Here is an 18,756-nt window from a genome sequence, read left to right on the forward strand (position 1 = left end):
TAGCGCTCTGAAAGCTCGTGATTCCAAATAAACCTGCTGGACTTTAACCTGGTGTTGTGAGACTTCTTACTGTGTGGAGTTTGCACATTCTTCCCGTGTCTGCATGGGTTTCCTCTGGGTGTTCCGGTTTCCTCCCACAGTCCAAAGATGTGCAGATTAGGTGGATTGGCCATGATGAATTGTCCCTTAGTGTCAGGAGGACTAGCTAGGGTAAATACATGGGGTTATGGGAATAGGGCCTGGGTGGGATTGTAGTCGGTGCAGACTTGATGGGCCGAATGGCCTCCTTCTGCACTGTAGGGATTCTATGATTCTATGAGTGTAGTTTTAGATTAATTAATTACAGTGAAGATAGGAAGCTGGAGAATGAACATCTCTCAGCCCTGCCAGAGGAAAAGCTGGACAGTACAAGGGAGAATTCCCTAGGAACCAGATAAAGTCCAGACAACCAGGCAATTGGGACAGAAGAAATGTCTTAGGAACACTGAAGTTAAGGAAACAGAGGCTAAGTTGTTGAAAAAGGTACTGTTTAGGATAATTCACTGGCAGAGCAGACAAAGTGTTCTGAGTTAAAGAGACAGCTGCATCAACCAGTTTTATTTGGGAAGGCAAACTTCACAGGTAATCAAAAGTTTGATGCTATCTTAATACAGTCTGGGAATCGACAGTTAAAACAATTGTAAAAAGTACGTGTAACAGTCAAGACAAAAAAAATCCTGAAGGGAGAGGTGTACAACCTGGCTAAAAGTGGAACGGAAGGCCTGTTTGACGTATGGTTGGAAAACCTGGAATCGATTGTTAAGGCAAACAGTTGATGAAAAGCATTGTTTCAAAGAAGATTCTAAAGCGTGTCTTTTTTGGGAGTGTATTTTGGAAACTCTCATGTAACGACCATCTGGGGGGGGGGGGGTTAAGAGAGAAATCCATGGAAAATCTGTTGAGCTGCCGTATGATCAGAGTGAAGGTATCTGACCATAGCCAATCTGTTTAAAGGAACTATGTGTTAGCCTAAATATACTTTGTAACCCATGTTTGTGAAGGCAATACAGAGTGCAGAAGTATTGCTTTATAGTCAAACTTTCTATGTTTGACAAATATTTTTTCTTGTTAAAAAAAATTAGTAGTCGGTAAGTCTGTTCCTCCATGTTTTCTAAAAAAAGTAAAAGTTATAATCTTTTGTGCCAGGGTTCCATTCTGGAATCTCCCTGTCCAATAGAAACTGGGAGTGTAACGCTTGCTAAGATATTTCAGGGGGCAGTTCTGTCACCCACATTGTTGTAGGTCTGGAGTCACATGTAGGCCAGATCAGCTATAAACAGCTGATTTCCTTCCCTAAAGGACATTAGCAAACCAAATGGGTTTTTACAACAATCAATGATAGCTTCAGAGTCACCAAATGTTAAGACTAGTTCTAGATTCCAGATTTTATTAATTGAATAATTAGTGTGAATCTCTGGATTATTAGTCCAGTGCAATTTCCACTATACCATCTCTCGCAGTTAATCCATCAATATCTCAGTGCTTCCATCCACATTATAGTGCCACCCATTTAGTGTCATTGGGAAATTCGGTTATGTGCCCTTGTATGCCAGCAATTAAGTCTCTAATAGGTGCAATTAATAGTTGAGAATGCAACACAGATCCTTGCAGGATAACACTAGTCACATCCTGCGAGATAGAGCACTTGCCCATTAACTCTACTCTGTGACCCTGCCACTCAGTCAATTTTCTAACCACGTCAATATTTTGCCTTTAATTCCACAAGCTTCAACCTTAGCAAACAAGATCTTATGAAGAAATTTATCAAAATCCTTCTGGAAATCCATACAAATAATCTCCACTTTCCACTTTCAAAATGTTCCACCAGATTCATCAAGTATGACATGCCCTTTACATGCTGGATCCTTCTATTAGGTTGACCTTTTCATAGAATCTCTCAGTGCAGAAGAGGCCCTTCGGCCAATCGTGTCTGCACCGACATGTGAGAAACGTTTGACCTACCTTTCCAATCCCATCTACCAGCACTTGGCTAGAATGTTATGACATGCCAAGGGCACATCCAGATACTTTTTAAAGGATGTGAGGCAACTCACCTCTACCACCCTCCCAGGCAGTGCATTCCAGACCATCACCTTCCTCTGCATGAAAATGTTTTTCTTTACATTCTCCCAAATTTCCTGCCCCTCATCTGGAACCTATGTCCCCTCATGACTGACTCTTCAACTAAGGAAAACAGCTGCTCCCTATACACCCTGTCCATCATAATCTTGAACACCTCAATCAGGTTGCACCCCCCTCGGTCTTCTCTGCTCCAACAAAAACAACCCAAGCCTATCCAACCTCTCTCCATAACTTAAATGTCCCATCCCAGGCAGCATCCTGGTGGATCTCCCCTGCACCCCTTCCAGTGCAATCACATTGATCCTATAATGTAGTGACCAAAACTGCAGTTTTGGAAGGTGCTGTTGAAGGAGCCTTGGTAAGTCGCAGCAGTGCATCTTGTAGGTGCACACTGTTGTCACTGTGTGTCAGTGGCAATGGGGATGAACTTTTAAGGTGGTGGATGGGGTGCCAATCAAGCAGATTGCTTTGTGCTGGATGGTGCTGAGCTTGAGAATTGTTGGAGCTGCACTCATCCAGGCATTTTGCATCTCAATTCTGACTTGTGCCTTGTATGGTGGAAGGCTTTGGGCAGTGAGGAGCAATGTTTACTCTTAGTTGTGCTGGTGCACAGCAACTCAGGGATAAAAGTGGCCATGTTTAGCAACTTTTTCCTTCAGATGTGCATGTGCACAGTCCATGTCAATCTTAAAAGAACCACGTGGTGCAACAAGCCAGTCAGACACAGCAACATTGGTCAGGAGGGTGGAATGTACAACCTCTGACCTACTCTTGAAGCCACAGTGTTTAAGTGGCTGGTCCAGGAAAGTTTCTTGTCAATGGTAATCACCAACATGCCAGTACATCACTCATTATTCTGTCAAGGCAGCCTCGGTTCCACACACACAATGAAATATGGATTCAAACAGAGTTTGCAGAGAAGCGCTTATGGAGATGTGAGGCAGAGACACATTTGAAAAAAGAGAGATTAGCCAGGGGTGCTGGATGGAAAGGATGGCCAAGTCAAGTCTGGTCTTCCCGGCTTGGGTCACTGTCTGTGTGGAGTTTGCACATTCTCCCCGTGCCTGCGTGGGTTTCCTCTGGGTGCTCCGGTTTCCTCCCACAGTCCAAAGATGTGCGGGTTAGGTGGATCGGCCATGTTAAATTACCCTTTAGTGTCGGGGGACTAGCTAGGACGGATGCATGGAGTTACAGGGATAGTGCCTGGATGGGATTGTGGTCAGTGTAGATTCGATGGGCCAAATGGCCTCCTTCTGCACTGTAGGGATTCTATGATTCCACGTGGATTGGGTGCTGTTCCATTTTTCAGACAAGGTGCAGGAAATTTGACTGACTTGAGCGTGTTTGACACTGATGCCAATTGACTGAAATATTTCATTCCCCAACATTTCAGCTGAATTCAAAATTCAAGACAAAAAAAATTGCTTTAAGCTAAATCATTTCCACCAGTCTTTCCCCACACAAACTGCTATCAAAGTAGATTAACAACGTAGTCGAGTCCTTTCCCCTAAACTGTCCTCAGCAGCTGCATGATGTATGAATTTTGGCAGTGGCACGTATGGTTTCTCAATTTCACTGTGAACTGTAAATAATGTGTGCTACAGTCAGGCTGACTGCAGTCTGGGCCGGCAGCAAGTACATTCCCAACATTTATAATTCAACTTCGAGTAAATCTACTCCAAACTGCTGTGATTCTGCACAGATCTGCCAAAGAACTTTCACCGTTAAAGGAAAGACATTCAAATCAGTGAAGGAAAACATAAGGGATCAAAAAGGAAGTCTCTGTGGAGACTGAGGGTGTGGCTGATGTACCTATTGAGTACTATGCATCTTCTTCACAAAAAAGGGTGCTGCCAATGTCACAGTAAAGGAGCAGACGGAATAAAAACTGACAACGAGGTGTTTGAAAGTTGATGTACTCAAACTCAGACTGGATGGTCCTATCACACATTAAGCTGACCTTTCTCCTCACCATATCTATGGTTGTAACACTGCATTCTGCACTCTCTCCTTTCCTTCTCCCCTATGTACTTTATGAACGGTATGCTTCATCTGTCTGCACGTTCTCCCTGTATCTGCGTGGGTTTTCTCTGGATGCCCCGGCTTCCCCTCTCAGTCCGTAAGACGTGCTGGTTAGGGTGCATTGGCCATGCTAAATTCTCCCTTAGTGTACCCGAACAGGTGCCAGAGTGAGGCAACTAGGGGATTTTCACAGTAACTTCATTGCAGTTTTAATGTAAGCCTTACTTGTGACACGAATAAATAAACTTCCAACTGTATAGCGCGCAAGAAACAATACTTTTCATTGTATCCCTATACATGTGACAATAATAAATCAAAATAACAAGGTTGCTCGGCCCAGGTGAGATGCATCTTTGGTTCAGTGAAAGCTGAGAGAAACACAACCTTGAGGCTCAATTTCTCAACTCCTCCTCAGATTTGGGAGAGGAGAGAAAATGTTCAAAGAATGGGAGAAAAGAGATGAGCCTCGCAGGTCAAGGCCATCAGCCTAATAATGGTGACAGGAACACCAGGGCAAAATTTAATTATTGGTGGAATTCCCTCACAAAACATTATTCACATCCTTCACTTCAAGAATTTCTTCTCGGTCTTTTGACTAACATCAAGGTTCAGATCAAGCCCAAGATGGGCATTGCCTTGCCTTATCTTGTCAGCTTGGGTCTTTTTTGTCCCTTTGATGGGGACCCTGAATTGGATTCAGTTGGATTTTAAATTTGGTTTGTGGAGCACACAAGGAATGGATTTGGGTTTGCCCCAGTCCACTCAGAGCATTGGCCTTTGTGTAAAAAAATTGAAAAAAGAACTTCTTTAGAACCTAGGCTTGGGTCACTGTCTGTGTGGAGTTTGCACATTCTCCTCGTGTCTGCGTGGGTTTCCTCCGGGTGCTCCGGTTTCCTCCCACAGTCCAAAGATGTGCGGGTTAGGTTGATTGGCCATGCTAAAATTGCCCCTTAGTGTCCTGAGATGCGTAGGTTAGAGGGATTAGTGGGCAAATATGTAGAGATATGGGGGTAGGGCCTGGGTGGGATTGTGGTCGGTGCAGACTCGATGGGCCAAATGGCCTCTTTCTGCACTGTAGGGTTTCTATGATCCTATGAGAACCCATGTCAATATCCTGCTGTCTCCTTCTTTAGACGAAGTGAGCACTTCTGTCTGATTATGCCTCTTGTAAGGCGCTACGGAATATTTGACCACGTTAAAGGGGTTGACGAAACAAAAGGATTGTTGTTGAGTATAAGACTAAACCCCTTCTCGGGAGATCTATCTGCACACAGTCTTCTGAACACGGCTCCGGGCTTTACTGCAGTCCTTTTTGTTTTTAAACAGCATCTTCAATTTGCTTTACAAGGCCAGAATAACCAACATTGCGAAAGTATCTTGTGGATGACTGGTGGGATTGGGAAGGCTTATAACTGCAATCGAGAAATGTTTGGCTGTCTGCATTTTTTTAATGACACGAGCATAATTTCTTCAAGTACAAAATACACACTGGAGAGCTGTGATCAACATGAGCAAAACAGATCCCACCTTCCCTCATCTTCCTTTACTGCCTGCTTTAAGCATACATATCAGTGATTCGCTGCAATATGTTTAATTATAGCTGATTCATTTCTTCTCTATTACCATTAAAATTCCAAAATGACTTAAGTCCCATGACTGTGTGCTGTTGCTTCATGTGCTAATCAGTTCACCATCTTCAATAGAAGCCCAACACATTTCTTTCAACTTGTGCTTGTCTCACAGCAACCAGAACATGACCGTTAAATTAAGTAATTGGAGAAAGGAAGTTTTGGAACATGTTCTTTCACAATTTTCAGTAACAGCAACCTTTTCCAAAAGAAAGTCCCACCCCAATTTGCCACTAATGTGGTCACAGTCAGCCCATCAAACAATATCCCACGATGAAACACTGACAGTTCCAGCACAGCAGTTAACAACCTTAAGTAACTGATATATTGTCAAAACCACCTCGAGTACTCTGCACTCTCTTCTTTCCTTCTCTATGAATGGTATGCTTTGTCTGTACAGCGCACAAGAAATAATACTTTTCACTGTATGCTAATACGTGACCATAACAAATCAAATCAATTAACTCTGTAAGTACTGCCCCTCAGTAAGTGTAGTGTTCCACAATCCCTCAGTACTGCCCCTCAGTAAGTGTAGTGTTCCACAATCCCTCAGTACTGCCCCTCAGTAAGTGTAGTGTTCCACAATCCCTCAGTACTGCTCCTCAGTAAGTGTAGTGTTCCACAATCCCTCAGTACTGCTCCTCAGTAAGTGTAGTGTTCCACAATCCCTCAGTACTGCTCCTCAGTAAGTGTAGTGTTCCACAATCCCTCAGTACTGCCCCTCAGTAAGTGTAGTGTTCCACAATCCCTCAGTACTGCTCCTCCAATAATGCAACACTCCCTCAATACTGCCCCTCCGACAGTGCAGCACTCCCCCAGTACAGGTTGTCTAACAGTGCAGCACTCCTTCAGCACTCACCCTCTGACAGTGCAGCACTCTCTCAATACTGACCCTCTGACAGTGCAGCACTCCCTCAGTGCAAGCCCTCTGACAGTGCAGCACTCCCTCAATACTGACCCTCTGACAGTGCAGCACTCCCTCAGTACTGACCCGCTGACAGTGCAGCACTCCCTCAGTACTGACCCGCTGACAGTGCAGCACCCCTCAGTACTGACCCTCTGACAGTGCAGCACTCCCTCAGTACTGACCCGCTGACAGTGCAGCACTCCCTCAGTACTGACCCTCTGACAGTGCGGCACTCCCTCAGTACTGACTCTCTGGCAGTGCAGCACTCCCTCAGTACTGACCCTCTCACAGTGGGGCACTCCCTCAGTACTGACCCTCTGACAGTGGGGCACTCCCTCAGTACTGACCTCTGACAGTGGGGCACTCCCTCAGTACTACACCACAATTGTGGTCCTGGAATTTAAGTTCAAATCTCCAGAGTTGGACTTGAACCCACAACTTGGAGGTGAGAGCGCCAACCTCTCAGCCACAGCTGACACCAAAGCAACAAGAGTAAAGAATGCTCCACTTTTGGTGGTTAGGGAAAATGGCATGAAGTTAAAATCTGACCACTCCACAGACGGCACTGTTGACTTACCAATGAAATTCAGGTATCCTTCTCCTCCCAGAGCATGCGTGATGAGACGGATCATTTTGTGTAACTGCATGCCGCGGTCTACCACTGCCGTCAAGGGAGTCTGAACACTCATGTTCGTATACATTTCCGCATCCATCAGCCAGAATGCCAGGGTCTTGTCTCCAACAAGTGCCTGTGTAGCAAAATATAAATGAATGAAGTGAGAGAGTACCTAGACGTGATGTGCCTGTAGAGAAGTAACATGGGGAACTTTGCCGGAATCACTTCAATAAATCACAAATTTTGCTTCAACATAGGATGCACCGAAGTGAAGCTTGGGCTGTTCTCTTCAGTAAGAAGTTTAACAACACCAGGTTAAAGTCCAACAGGTTTATTTGGTAGCAAAAGCCACGAGGTGGCTTTTGCTACCAAATAAACCTGTTGGACTTTAATCTGGTGTTGTTAAACTTCTTACTGTGTTTACCCCTGTCCAACGCCGGCATCTCCACATCATGTCTGTTCTCTTCAGCACAGAGATGGTTAAGGGCAGAGATGTTCAAAATTATTGATAGTTAATAGAAAAATAATGTCTCCAGCGACAGGGGGGTCTGTAACCAGAGGTCACAGATTGAAGATAATAGCCAAAAGAACCAGTGGGAAGGTGGGGAGTAATCTGTTTGCACAGCAAGGTGTGATCATGAATGTGTTGCCTGAAAGAACAATGGAAATAGATCCATTTGTAATTTTCAAAAAAGGAATTGGATAAATATGTGTGAAGGAAAAATGTGTACAACTATAGAAAAAGAGAAGGGCAATGGGATTAATTGGATAATTCTTCTCCAAGAACCAGCACAGGTATGATGGGCCAAATAACCTCCTCCAGTGCTGAATGATTGTATGAAATTATAATAACTCGAGGAGTCGACTGTAAAGGAACAGCGCTTTCATTGCACAGCAGGAAGTAAAACAAAAACCATAAGCCTGTGGTGAACACAGCAGGTCCCAACCAGGACAATAGAATAATGGACCCACTCAGGGGTCTGCTTTATCCAGGGCTTGGTATACGAGCTTCACCTGGTTGGCTAATTACCAATCCCCAGGGAGCTCGTATTCAACAAGTCCTTCAGGGAGGTCAACTAGCGAGTCCCCATGCAGGTCCTGGGGGTTATCATAGAAATATTAATCCACTTGAAAAGCTAGTTATGGATTCAGCTTCCACGACATGAGGAAGGATATATTGGCATTGGAGGGAGTGCTGAGAAGGTTCACCAGGTTGATACCGGAGATGAGGGGTTTGGATTATGAGGAGAGGCTGAGGAGATTGGGTTTGTACTCGTTGGAGTTTAGAAGGATGAGGGGGGATCTTATGGAGACTTATAAGATAATGCGGGGGCTGGATAGGGTGGAGGCGGAGAGATTCTTTCCACTTAGTAAGGAAGTTAAAACTAGAGGACACAGCCTCAAAATAAAGGGGGGTCGGTTTAAGACAGAGTTGAGGAGGAACTTCTTCTCCCAGAGGGTGGTGAATCTCTGGAATTCTCTGCCCACTGAGGTGGTGGAGGCTACCTCGCTGAATATGTTTAAAGCGCGGATGGATGGATTCCTGAGCGGTAAGGGAATTAAGGGTTATGGGGATCAGGCGGGTAAGTGGTACTGATCCACGTCAGATCAGCCATGATCTTATTGAATGGCGGGGCAGGCTCGAGGGGCTAGATGGTCTACTCCTGCTCCTATTTCTTATGTTCTTATGACACTTCCTGGTCCGATGTACCAGGTTGTACAAGGTCAAGCGCGAAGTTCCGTTCTTTTGCCCTACTTCCAAAAGGCTTGTGAATCTTGCTGGTCTACACTTTCACAGGCACAATACATACACTTCTTAATGACAGTCTTCATATGACTGCAATTCATCTGAGGCAAGCCAAATCCTGGTCTCACGATGCTTTCCAACAAGTATGAAAGTTGGCAAATTATGTTACAGTTATATAAAACGCTGGTTAAGCCACATAGTGTGGTGACCAGAATTGGACACAATCAGAAGGACGTGGAGGCTTTGGAGGGAGTACAGAAAAGGTTTACCAGGATGTTGCTTGGTATGGAGGGTATTGGCTATGAGGAGAGATTGAATAAACTGGGATTGTTCTTCCTGGAAAGACAGAGGCTGAGGGGCGACCTGATAGAAGTTTATAAAATTACGAGAGGTATAGATAGGATGAACAGTTAGAAGCTTTTTCCCAGGGCAGAAATAACAAACACAAGGGGGCACAAGTTCAAGGTAAGGGGGGAAAGGTTCAGTGGAGATTTGCGGGGGAAGTTTTTTTTACACAGAGGGTGGTGGGGGCCTGGAATGCACTGCCAAGTGAGGTAGTTGGGGCAGTTACATTAGCCACATTTAAGACTTATCTTGATATGAACAAACGGGGAATAGAGGGATATAAGCGGTTGGTTTAGATAGGTAAACGGGATCAGCGCAGGCTTGGAGGGCCGAAGGGCCTATTCCAGTGCTGTACTGTTCTTTGTTTCTTTGTCTTTTAGTGTTAAGTGTTGTGTTTAGTGATCAGGAGTGAAAATCCCTGCTGATTTTCTTCCTCCTTGCAAACCCTTGGGGTGCGGAGGTCAATGGTAGCTTATAAATTACCTCCCAGGCTGAGATCAGGGAACACAGTAGAGAACAACTTGCATTTACATAATGTCTTTAGTAAAACATTGAAAAGCACTGCTACTTCTCTGAATGTAAAGCTCTTTGTTTAAAGTTTATTTATTGGTGTCACAAGTAGGCTTACATTAACACTGTAATAGAGTTACTGTGAAAATCCCCTAGTCGCCACACTCCGGCGCCTGTTCGGGTACACTGAGGGAGAATTTAGTATGGCCAATGCACCCAACCAGCACGTCTTTCAGACTGTGGGAGGAAACTGGAGGAAACCGACGCAGACACGGGAAGAAAGTGAAAACTCCGCACAGACAATGGCCCAAGTCGGGAATCAAACCCTGGCGCTGAGAGGCAGCAGTGCTAACCACTGTGCCACCGTGTTGCCCGACAGGACATCTGGTGGTTGTGAAAGGTGCTATATAAAAGCAAGTCTTTCGTATCTCCGCTGGAACAGTTAGTGAACAAGAGTTAACATTAAGTCACCGTGACCCAAGAGTTCCAAACAAATCAGAAAAGAAAAGCAAAATACTGCGGATGCTAGAAACCTAAAATGAAAACAGAAAATGCTGGACAAACTCAGCAGGTTTGGCCACATCCTTGGACAGAGAAACAGTTAATGTTTTGAGTCTTCTACAGAACTAAAGGCAGGTTTTGTAGAAGGGTAATATGGACTCGAGACATTAACTCCTGTCTCCTACTCCACAGGTGCTGTCAAACCTGCTGGGTTTTTGCTGCATTTTCTGTTTTTATTTGAGAAAGAGGTCTGTACAATGTTTCAGATTTCATGCTTTTTTTGCGGAACTGCTACTGTTTCTGGGTAAAATATTGTCAAAAGTAACGCCACACTAAGGATGTGAGCTTTTTAAATGTTCCTTCAGAACAGCCACTAGCATTTTGGTATGGTTGGAGAGCCATCAGCTTTATCAGTCTTCTTTATAGGGTTTGTCTACTGAGGAAGCGGAGAGGATTTGTAATTTAAGCACAGTTGTCAGAACATTCTCAGGCAGTCATTACTGGGTAAATTAATTAATTTGAATGCTAAAATCTAATCTGCCAAAGGAAAAGAAATTAAGGTCCAGACAAGTCTTCAAAAGAGCTTGGCAGCCATGTTCTTACAAGACGTACCATGGCCGATGCAGTGCATTGCCCTACAGTGGCCGAAGTATAGAAAGGAAAAGTTGCTCAAGTCATGATGTTCAAATAAATAATTTTATATATATATTAGAAGTAAGAAAGGGGGTGGCACAGTGGTTAGCATTGCTGCCTCACAGCGCCAGGGACCCGGATTCGATTCCCGGCTTGGGTCACCGTCTGTGTGGAGTCTGCACGTTCTCCCCGTATCTGCGTGGGTTTCCTCCGGGTGCTTCAGTTTCCTCCCAGAGTCTGAAAGATGTGCTGGTTAGGCGCATTGGCCATGCTAAATTCTCCCTCAGTGTACCCAAACAGGCGCTGGACTGTGGCGGCTAGGGGAATTTCACAGTAACTTCATTGCAGTGTTAATGTAAGCTTTACTTGTGACTAATAAATAAACTTTAAGTTACTTTTAATATATACAGCATTGCATAGGCAATCACACATTCCATAAAGTGGACAGAGAGGGCTGTGTGATTCATTGTTGTCTAATTTATTTCTCTGTTGAATATGTAGATGTGTAGTCAAACAGGTAGGTTTTAAGGAGCATCTTAAAGCAGGAGAGAGGGGCAAGGTGGAGAGATTTTGGGAGGGAATTCCAGAGCTTTGGGCCGAGGCAGCTGAAGGCACCGTCACCAAGGGTGGAGCGATGAAAATCAGGGATGCGCAAGAGGCCAGAATGGGAAGAATTCAGGAATCTCAGAGGGCTATGGTACAGGAGGAGGTTACAGCAACAGGGAGGAGTAAGGTCCGGGGTGGATTTGGAAAATAGGGGTGAGAATTTTAAAATCAAAGGCATTGCCGGAATGGGAGACACCAGGTCAGGAAGGACAGGGGATGATGGGTGAACGGTGACGTAGAATGAATGAGAACAGGGAACAGAATTTTGGATGACCTCACATTTACAGAGAACACAACATGGGAAGCAAGCAGGGGGGTGCACTGGAAGAGCGATGGATGAGGGTTTCAGCACCAACTGAGATGGGGTGCAGTCAGGTGATAGGACACAAGTGGAACTCGGCCATCCTGAGTATGTTCTCACAGCGCACAGTTGCAACCAACCCCAAGGTCAACAAAAACCGGACGAGGGGGTTACCTGGTCATGGCTCTCAGCGTAGGCAACGCATTTCTCGCCATACCGCCGGTTTGTCAGCGTGTAGACGATGTTACCCATATTCCAGTCCTCATCCTTCAACTCTTTCAGTATCTGCAGTCGTTAAGAGGAGTTACAGTTTACACATTGTCCCGTGGCACAAACACTTAGTTAAAAATAAATCACATTAGAGCATCAGAGTCTGAAGCTGACAATCAAAATTGGTTAAAAATTTCATTATCTCTCTACAGTCTGGCTCCCCAGTCATTTCATATTAAAACAGATTAAATTTATACGCAAATCTTTTGCAGTTATTATGCAATAGAAAAGCAATTAAGTCACAGGTAACAGATAAAAATCCTGTGGCAATAGCTGACTTGTTTTACAAATCAGATAATAGCACCACTAATTCTGTTCAGAGAGACACGCAATCCCGGCTCGGCCAATCGTGGGATTTTTAATCCGGCTGCACAAAAAGGTCTCCAGCTCCACGAGAGAAAAGCTGGCAGGTGGCACTGCGACTGTACGCCCAATTAGGAGCTGAAAGGACCATGGCTCAGTGCTGACGAGCCTGTGCCCACTGCCAGGCACTGTCTGTAAGCAGTCGCTCACTCAATGTGAACATGCTGAAAGAAACAGGTCTATTAATGTTTCAAAAGAGAAATTATCACAAGTGTTCTGACAGAGGCACTCCACCAGCAATGTTAATCTACCTTCCTCAATGTCAAACGGAAATGGCCCATTGTGTCTTCCCAAGCATTGTAGAATCATAGGTTGAATGATATAATGTACCACGGTCCCCACACTCCCCCAGTTAAAAAGTTGGAGGGGGGTTGAGGGGAAAGAACAACCGATCTGAAATCATTTCACGGCCAAAGGCTGAAGGTGGGATCAGCGCCCCTCTGGGAGAGGATGTCCCGCCTCGGAGAGCTCCTGGCCAGTCAGAGACACTTCTTGCCTTCAAACAACCGCACAACCTCAAACAGACCATTGTCCGCAGCAAAGTACCCAGCCTTCAGGAGAACAGTGACCATGACACCACACAACAAAGGATCTCCAGTCAGAGGTCAACAGTGCTTGATTTACTCCATAGTGTCAGCAGGAGCGGTGGCCACTGCTGGTACTGCAGCCCAGTGATGAAGAGCGAGCAAGCGCTTGGGGGGAGGCGAGGGAGGTGGGACCAGCATTTCAGAGATCATCCAATAGGCCGTGGGGTGGGGGCTGGGGTCAGGGCATGCACTGGGAAACCTGGTGATCTGGCCTCTTGGCGTGGGCCAAGTTACATGGCTGCCAGTTAAGTTCAGAACATAAGAACATAAGAAATAGGAGCAGGAGTAGGCCATCTAGCCCCTTGAGCCTGCCCCGCCATTCAATAAGATCATGGCTGATCTGATGTGGATCAGTTCCACTTACCCGCCTGATCCCCATAACCCCTAATTCCCTTACCGATCAGGAATCCATCTATCCGTGATTTAAACATATTCAACGAGGTAGCCTCCACCACTTCAGTGGGCAGAGAATTCCAGAGATTCACCACCCTCTGAGAGAAGAAGTTCCTCCTCAACTCTGTCCTAAACTGACCCCCCTTTATTTTGAGGCTGTGCCCTCTAGTTCTAGTTCCCTTTCTAAGTGGAAAGAATCTCTCTATCTCTCACCTATCCAGCCCCTTCATTATCTTATAGGTCTCTATAAGATCCCTCCTCAGCCTTCTAAATTCCAACGAATACAAACCCAATCTGCTCAGTCTCTCCTCATAGCCAACACCCCTCATCTCTGGTATCTTTGTTGCCATACAGTGGAAAGAACATAGGTACAGTATTAAAAACAAGGACAACAACAACATCAGGCAATACACACATAGAAATCACACACTGTTTCTGACAAGTCTTCAAAAAGTCACTCCATTTTCAGCATTCACAACAAAGTATTCCAAGTATCAACAATTCAATGTGAAAAAGAATTGTGACTAACAATACATGAACCAAATTTCTGTAGTTTACACTGATGATCATGCAAAATACCATTGCATGTAAAGAACTTTGCAGGCTGAGGTAGTCAGGCCATGTATCAATTTATAAACTTCAATAAAATCAAAAATCAGTCTCCTCTGAAGATTATAATCCAAGAATTCTTAAACGCTCCTCATGAGGTATTCACCTCATGCCTTCCATTTTCCTGGTAACACATCTTTGCACTCTCGTCATAAGTTGATTGGGGGAGTCGGTTGGCAAGCAAAGGACGTCTGGTAAGTGGGAGGCTTTCAAAAGCGTGTTAACCAGGGTTCAGGGTAAGCACATTGCTTTTAGAGTGTAGGGCAAGGCTGGTAGAAGTAGGAAATCCTGGATGACTCGAGATATTGAGGTCTGGTCAAGAAGGAGGAGGCACATGACATGCATAAGTAGCTGGGTTCAAGTTGATTCCTTGAAGAGTATAGAGGGTGTAGGAGTAGAGTTAAGAGAGAAATCAGGAGGGCAAAAAGGGCAAAAATGAGATTGACAGATAAGGCAAAGGAGAATCCAAAGAGCTTCTACAAATACATAAAGGGCAATAGAGTAACTAGGGAGAGTGTAGGACCTCTTAAGGATCAACAAGGTCATCTATGTGCGGATCCACAAGAGGTGGGTGAGACCCTGAATGAATATTTCTCATTAGTATTCACTGTTGAGGAAAGCATGGATGTTAGGGAACTTGGGGAAATAAATAGTGACGTCTTGAGGAGTGACATATAACAGAGGAGGTGGTGCTGGAAGTCTTAAAGTGCATCAAGGTAGATAAATCCCCGGGACCTGATGAAGTGTATCCCAGGACATTGTGGGAGGCTAGGGAGGAAATTGCGGGTACTCTAGCCGAGATATTTGAATCATCAACAGCCACAGGTGAGGTGCCTGAAGATTGGAGGGTGGCAAATGTTGTGCCTTTGTTTAAAAAGGGCTGCAGGGAAAAGCCTGGGAACTACAGGTTGGTGAGCCTCACATCTGTGGTGGGTAAATTGTTGGAAGGTATTTTGAGAGACAGGCATTTAAAGAGGCAAGGACTGATTAGGGACAGTCAGCATGGCTTTGTGAGTGGAAAATCATGTCTCACAAATTTGAAGGGGTTTTTTGAAGGGGTAACCAAGAAGGTAGATGAGGGCAGTGCAGTTGATGTTGTCTGCATGGACTTTAGCAAAGCCTTTGACAAGGTACCGCATGGTTGGTTGTTAAATGAGGTTAAATCTCATGGGATCCAGGGTGAGGTATCTAAATGGATACAAAAGTGGCTTGATGACAGGAGCCAGAGGGTGGTTGTTGAGGGTTGTTTTTCAAACTGGAGGTTTGTGACCAGCGGTTGTGCCTCAAGAATCGGTGCTGGGTCCACTGTTATTTGTCATTTATATTGATGATTTGGATGAGAATTTAGTAGGCATAGTTAATAAGTTTGCAGGTTAATTTAGATAAGTGCGACATGATGCATTTTGGTAGATCGAACCAGGGCAGGACTTACTCGATTAATGGTAGGGTGTTGGGGTGAGTTATAGAACAAAGAGATCTAGGGGTACAGGTTCATAGCTCCTTGAAAGTGGAGTCACAGATGGACAGAGTGATGAAGAAGGCATTCGGAATGCTTGGTTTCATTGGTCAGAACATTGAATACAGGAGTTGGGACGTCTTGTTGAAGTTGTACAAGACATTGATAGGGCCACACTTGGAATACTGTGTACAGTTCTGGTCACCCTATTAGAGAAGGGATATTATTAAACTAGAAAGAGTGCAAAAAAGATTTACTAGGATGCTATCGGGACTTGATGGTTTGAGTTATAAGGAGAGGCTGGATAGACTGGGACTTTTTTCGCTGGAGCGTAGGAGGCTGAGGGGTGATCTTATAGAGGTCTATAAAATAATGAGGCACATAGATCAGCTAAATAGTCAATATCTTTTCCCAAAGATAGGGGAGTCTAAAACTAGAGGACATAGGTTTAAGGTGAGAGGGGAGAGATACAAAAGGGTCCAGAGGGGCAATTTTTTCACATAGAGGGTGGTGAGTGTCTGGAAACAAGCTGCCAGAGGCAGTAGTAGAGGCGGGTACAATTTTATCTTTTAAAAAGCATTTAGACAGTTACATGGATAAGATGGGTATAGAGGGATAGGGGCCAAATGCGGGCAATTGGGACTAGCTTAGTGGTTTATAAAAAAAGGTGGCATGGACAAGTTGGGCCGAAGGGCCTGTTTCCATGCTGTAAACCTCTATGGCTCTATGGGCAAGATGGGTATAGAGGGATATGGGCCAAACGCGGGCAATTGGACCGTAAAAACTGGACGGCATGGACAAGTTGGGCCGAAGGGCCTGTTTCCATGCTGTAAATCTCTGTCACTCTATGCTGTATAAATCCACCATCAAGAATTGCATCCATAAGATCACCATATTGTGACCTCCACTGAAAGGTCTCCCAATTGCTAGCACGTGGATTCATATCATCCGTAACTATTGCAAAATCTGTTTTCTGATCACCCGCTGCACCACATCAATTCTGTAGTGTGATATCACTTTCTTGTGTCGAATCAGGCAATCGGTAAACCGCTCCTAGTGTTATCGTAATAGTATTAGGAAGAGTAACAGTGGCCCAACTTGAATCTTCAAGTCCAACACCATTCATCCATTAACAAGACAACGAAGTAAAATCCCTTGTAACATAAAGCAACACCCCTCCTCCATGTTGTTCAGTTTGATCCTTTCTAAAGCAACGATAATATGGCGTAGCAAACATAATATCAGATAACTGAGGAGCTGCCCACAATTCAGTCATTATTAACAGGTTTCATGTCAGTCATGGCCAATTACCATCTCATTAGCCCATTGGCAGGTGCCCATCAAGCAGATTGCTTTGTCCTGGATGGTGTCAAGCTTCTCGACTGTTGTTGGAACTGCACCCATCCAGGCAAGTGGGGAGTATTCCATCACACTCCTGGCTTGTGCCTTGTGGACGGTGGACAGGCTGTGGGGAGTCAGGAGGTGAGTTACTCGCCGCAGAATTCCCTCCCTAACAGCACTGTGGGTGTACCTACATCACAGGAACTGCAGCTGTTCAGGATGGCAGCTCAGCATCACCACCTCGAGGGCAATTAGGCATGGGAATTCTGGCCTAACCAGCGAAATCCACATCACCTTAAATGAAAAGAATTTAAGCTTCCTATCTCGATGGAGCATCCAGGTGGATAGTTTGCACGCTCAGACTGCAGTTATACCAGTGGTGGGGGTAGTATCAGGTGGCCTACCTGCCATTGGACTAATGAGGTGGTAATTGGCCAAGTTGGATTTGTCCTGTTTCTTGTGGACAGGATATGCCTGGGTAATTTTACACATTGCCGGGTAGATGCCAGTGTTGTAGCTGTACTGGAATAACTTCGCTAGGAGTATGGAAAGTTCTGGAGCACAAGCCAGCATAATCAAGGACTCCATGCCCCCCGGGCATACTCCCTTCCATCTTCTTCCGTTGGGGAAAAGGTATAAAAGACTGAGGTCAGGTACCAACCAACTCAAGAACAGCTTCTTCCCTGCTGCTGTCAGATGTTTGAATGGACTGACCTTGCATTCAGTTGATCTTTCTCTACACCCTAACTGTGATTGTAACACTACATTCTGCATGCTCTCCTTGCCTTTTCCCCTATGTACTCTATGAACGGTATGCTTTGTGAAGCGCGCAAGAAACAAACTTGCTTTTAAATGGACCTACCTTATATTAAGCTGATCTTTCTCCACACCCTAGCTATGACTGTAACACTACATTCTGCACTCTCTCCTTTCCTTCTCTATAAACGGTATGCTTTGTCTGTATAGCGCGCAAGAAACAATACTTTTCACTATATGCTAATACATGTGACAATAATAAATCAAATCAAAAACTTATCACTGTGCCCCAATACACGTGACATTAATAAAACAAATCAAATCACCCAGGTCTGTGATAATTTGGGGGATCCCAGCCAGATGGTGACAAATTGAGGGGTCTTGCCCAGATCAACAACTTTTGGAGACCATCATCCGAGGCTGGTTGTAACAAGAAGCATTTATTTTGAGACATTGAAAACATGCACCTCTAACCCAAAAATCACAGTTTCAGTCTGCTCCGAAAGATCAGCCTCCAGTTAATGCCCTTCACCTGATTGCAATTGAACAAATGGTTCTTTCATGTTCTACAGGAGCCTATCACCCCACCTGATCTGGTCTACACATGACACCAGTCCCAAGATATCCTCTGATACAAAGAGCGAGTCACTCTGGGCTACCAGAAATGGTCAATCAATGTGTCGGTGCATGAACTGCTCATAAAAGTCACGCACCTTCGTGAAGCAAAGTTGCATCCTGATACTATTGTGCTTTGCAGATAACATTTGCTTTAACAGACACTAACTAATTGAAGTGCCACTCTGGCCAGAACTGTCTATTCTTGGATTGTCAATTTGACAGTAAACACACAAGTCAGAAAATGTGTTTTCTCTGCGATTCTGCTGTGTACAGATGACCAGCCTGAATACCATCACATCAACTCCGCACCAGACAAAATCCATCGATTTTACTTTTAAACTCACTTCACCCACTGTCAATATCTGTACATCCTTTAAAAACAAAGAGAGGAGAGATTAAACATCTCCCGACGTCAACTGAGACGGG

The 18,756-nt window shown here is 44.8% G+C and overlaps 1 protein-coding gene across 3 annotated transcripts in view; it reads right to left on the reverse strand.

Annotated features, from left to right (window-relative positions):
- Positions 1 to 18,756, reverse strand: part of gbe1b (glucan (1,4-alpha-), branching enzyme 1b) — a 580,146-nt gene that overhangs the window by 137,306 nt on the left and 424,084 nt on the right. For all 3 annotated transcript variants that reach the window (XM_078233069.1, XM_078233067.1, XM_078233068.1), the window contains exons 11-12: positions 12,112 to 12,222; positions 7,256 to 7,427 (exon numbers count right to left, since the gene is read on the reverse strand). In XM_078233069.1, the coding sequence (XP_078089195.1) occupies positions 7,256 to 7,427; positions 12,112 to 12,222 (283 nt within the window). The remainder of the gene's footprint in view (positions 1 to 7,255; positions 7,428 to 12,111; positions 12,223 to 18,756) is intronic.

This window comes from Mustelus asterias, chromosome 17 (assembly GCF_964213995.1).
Source record: "Mustelus asterias chromosome 17, sMusAst1.hap1.1, whole genome shotgun sequence".
Lineage (NCBI taxonomy): Eukaryota > Metazoa > Chordata > Chondrichthyes > Carcharhiniformes > Triakidae > Mustelus > Mustelus asterias.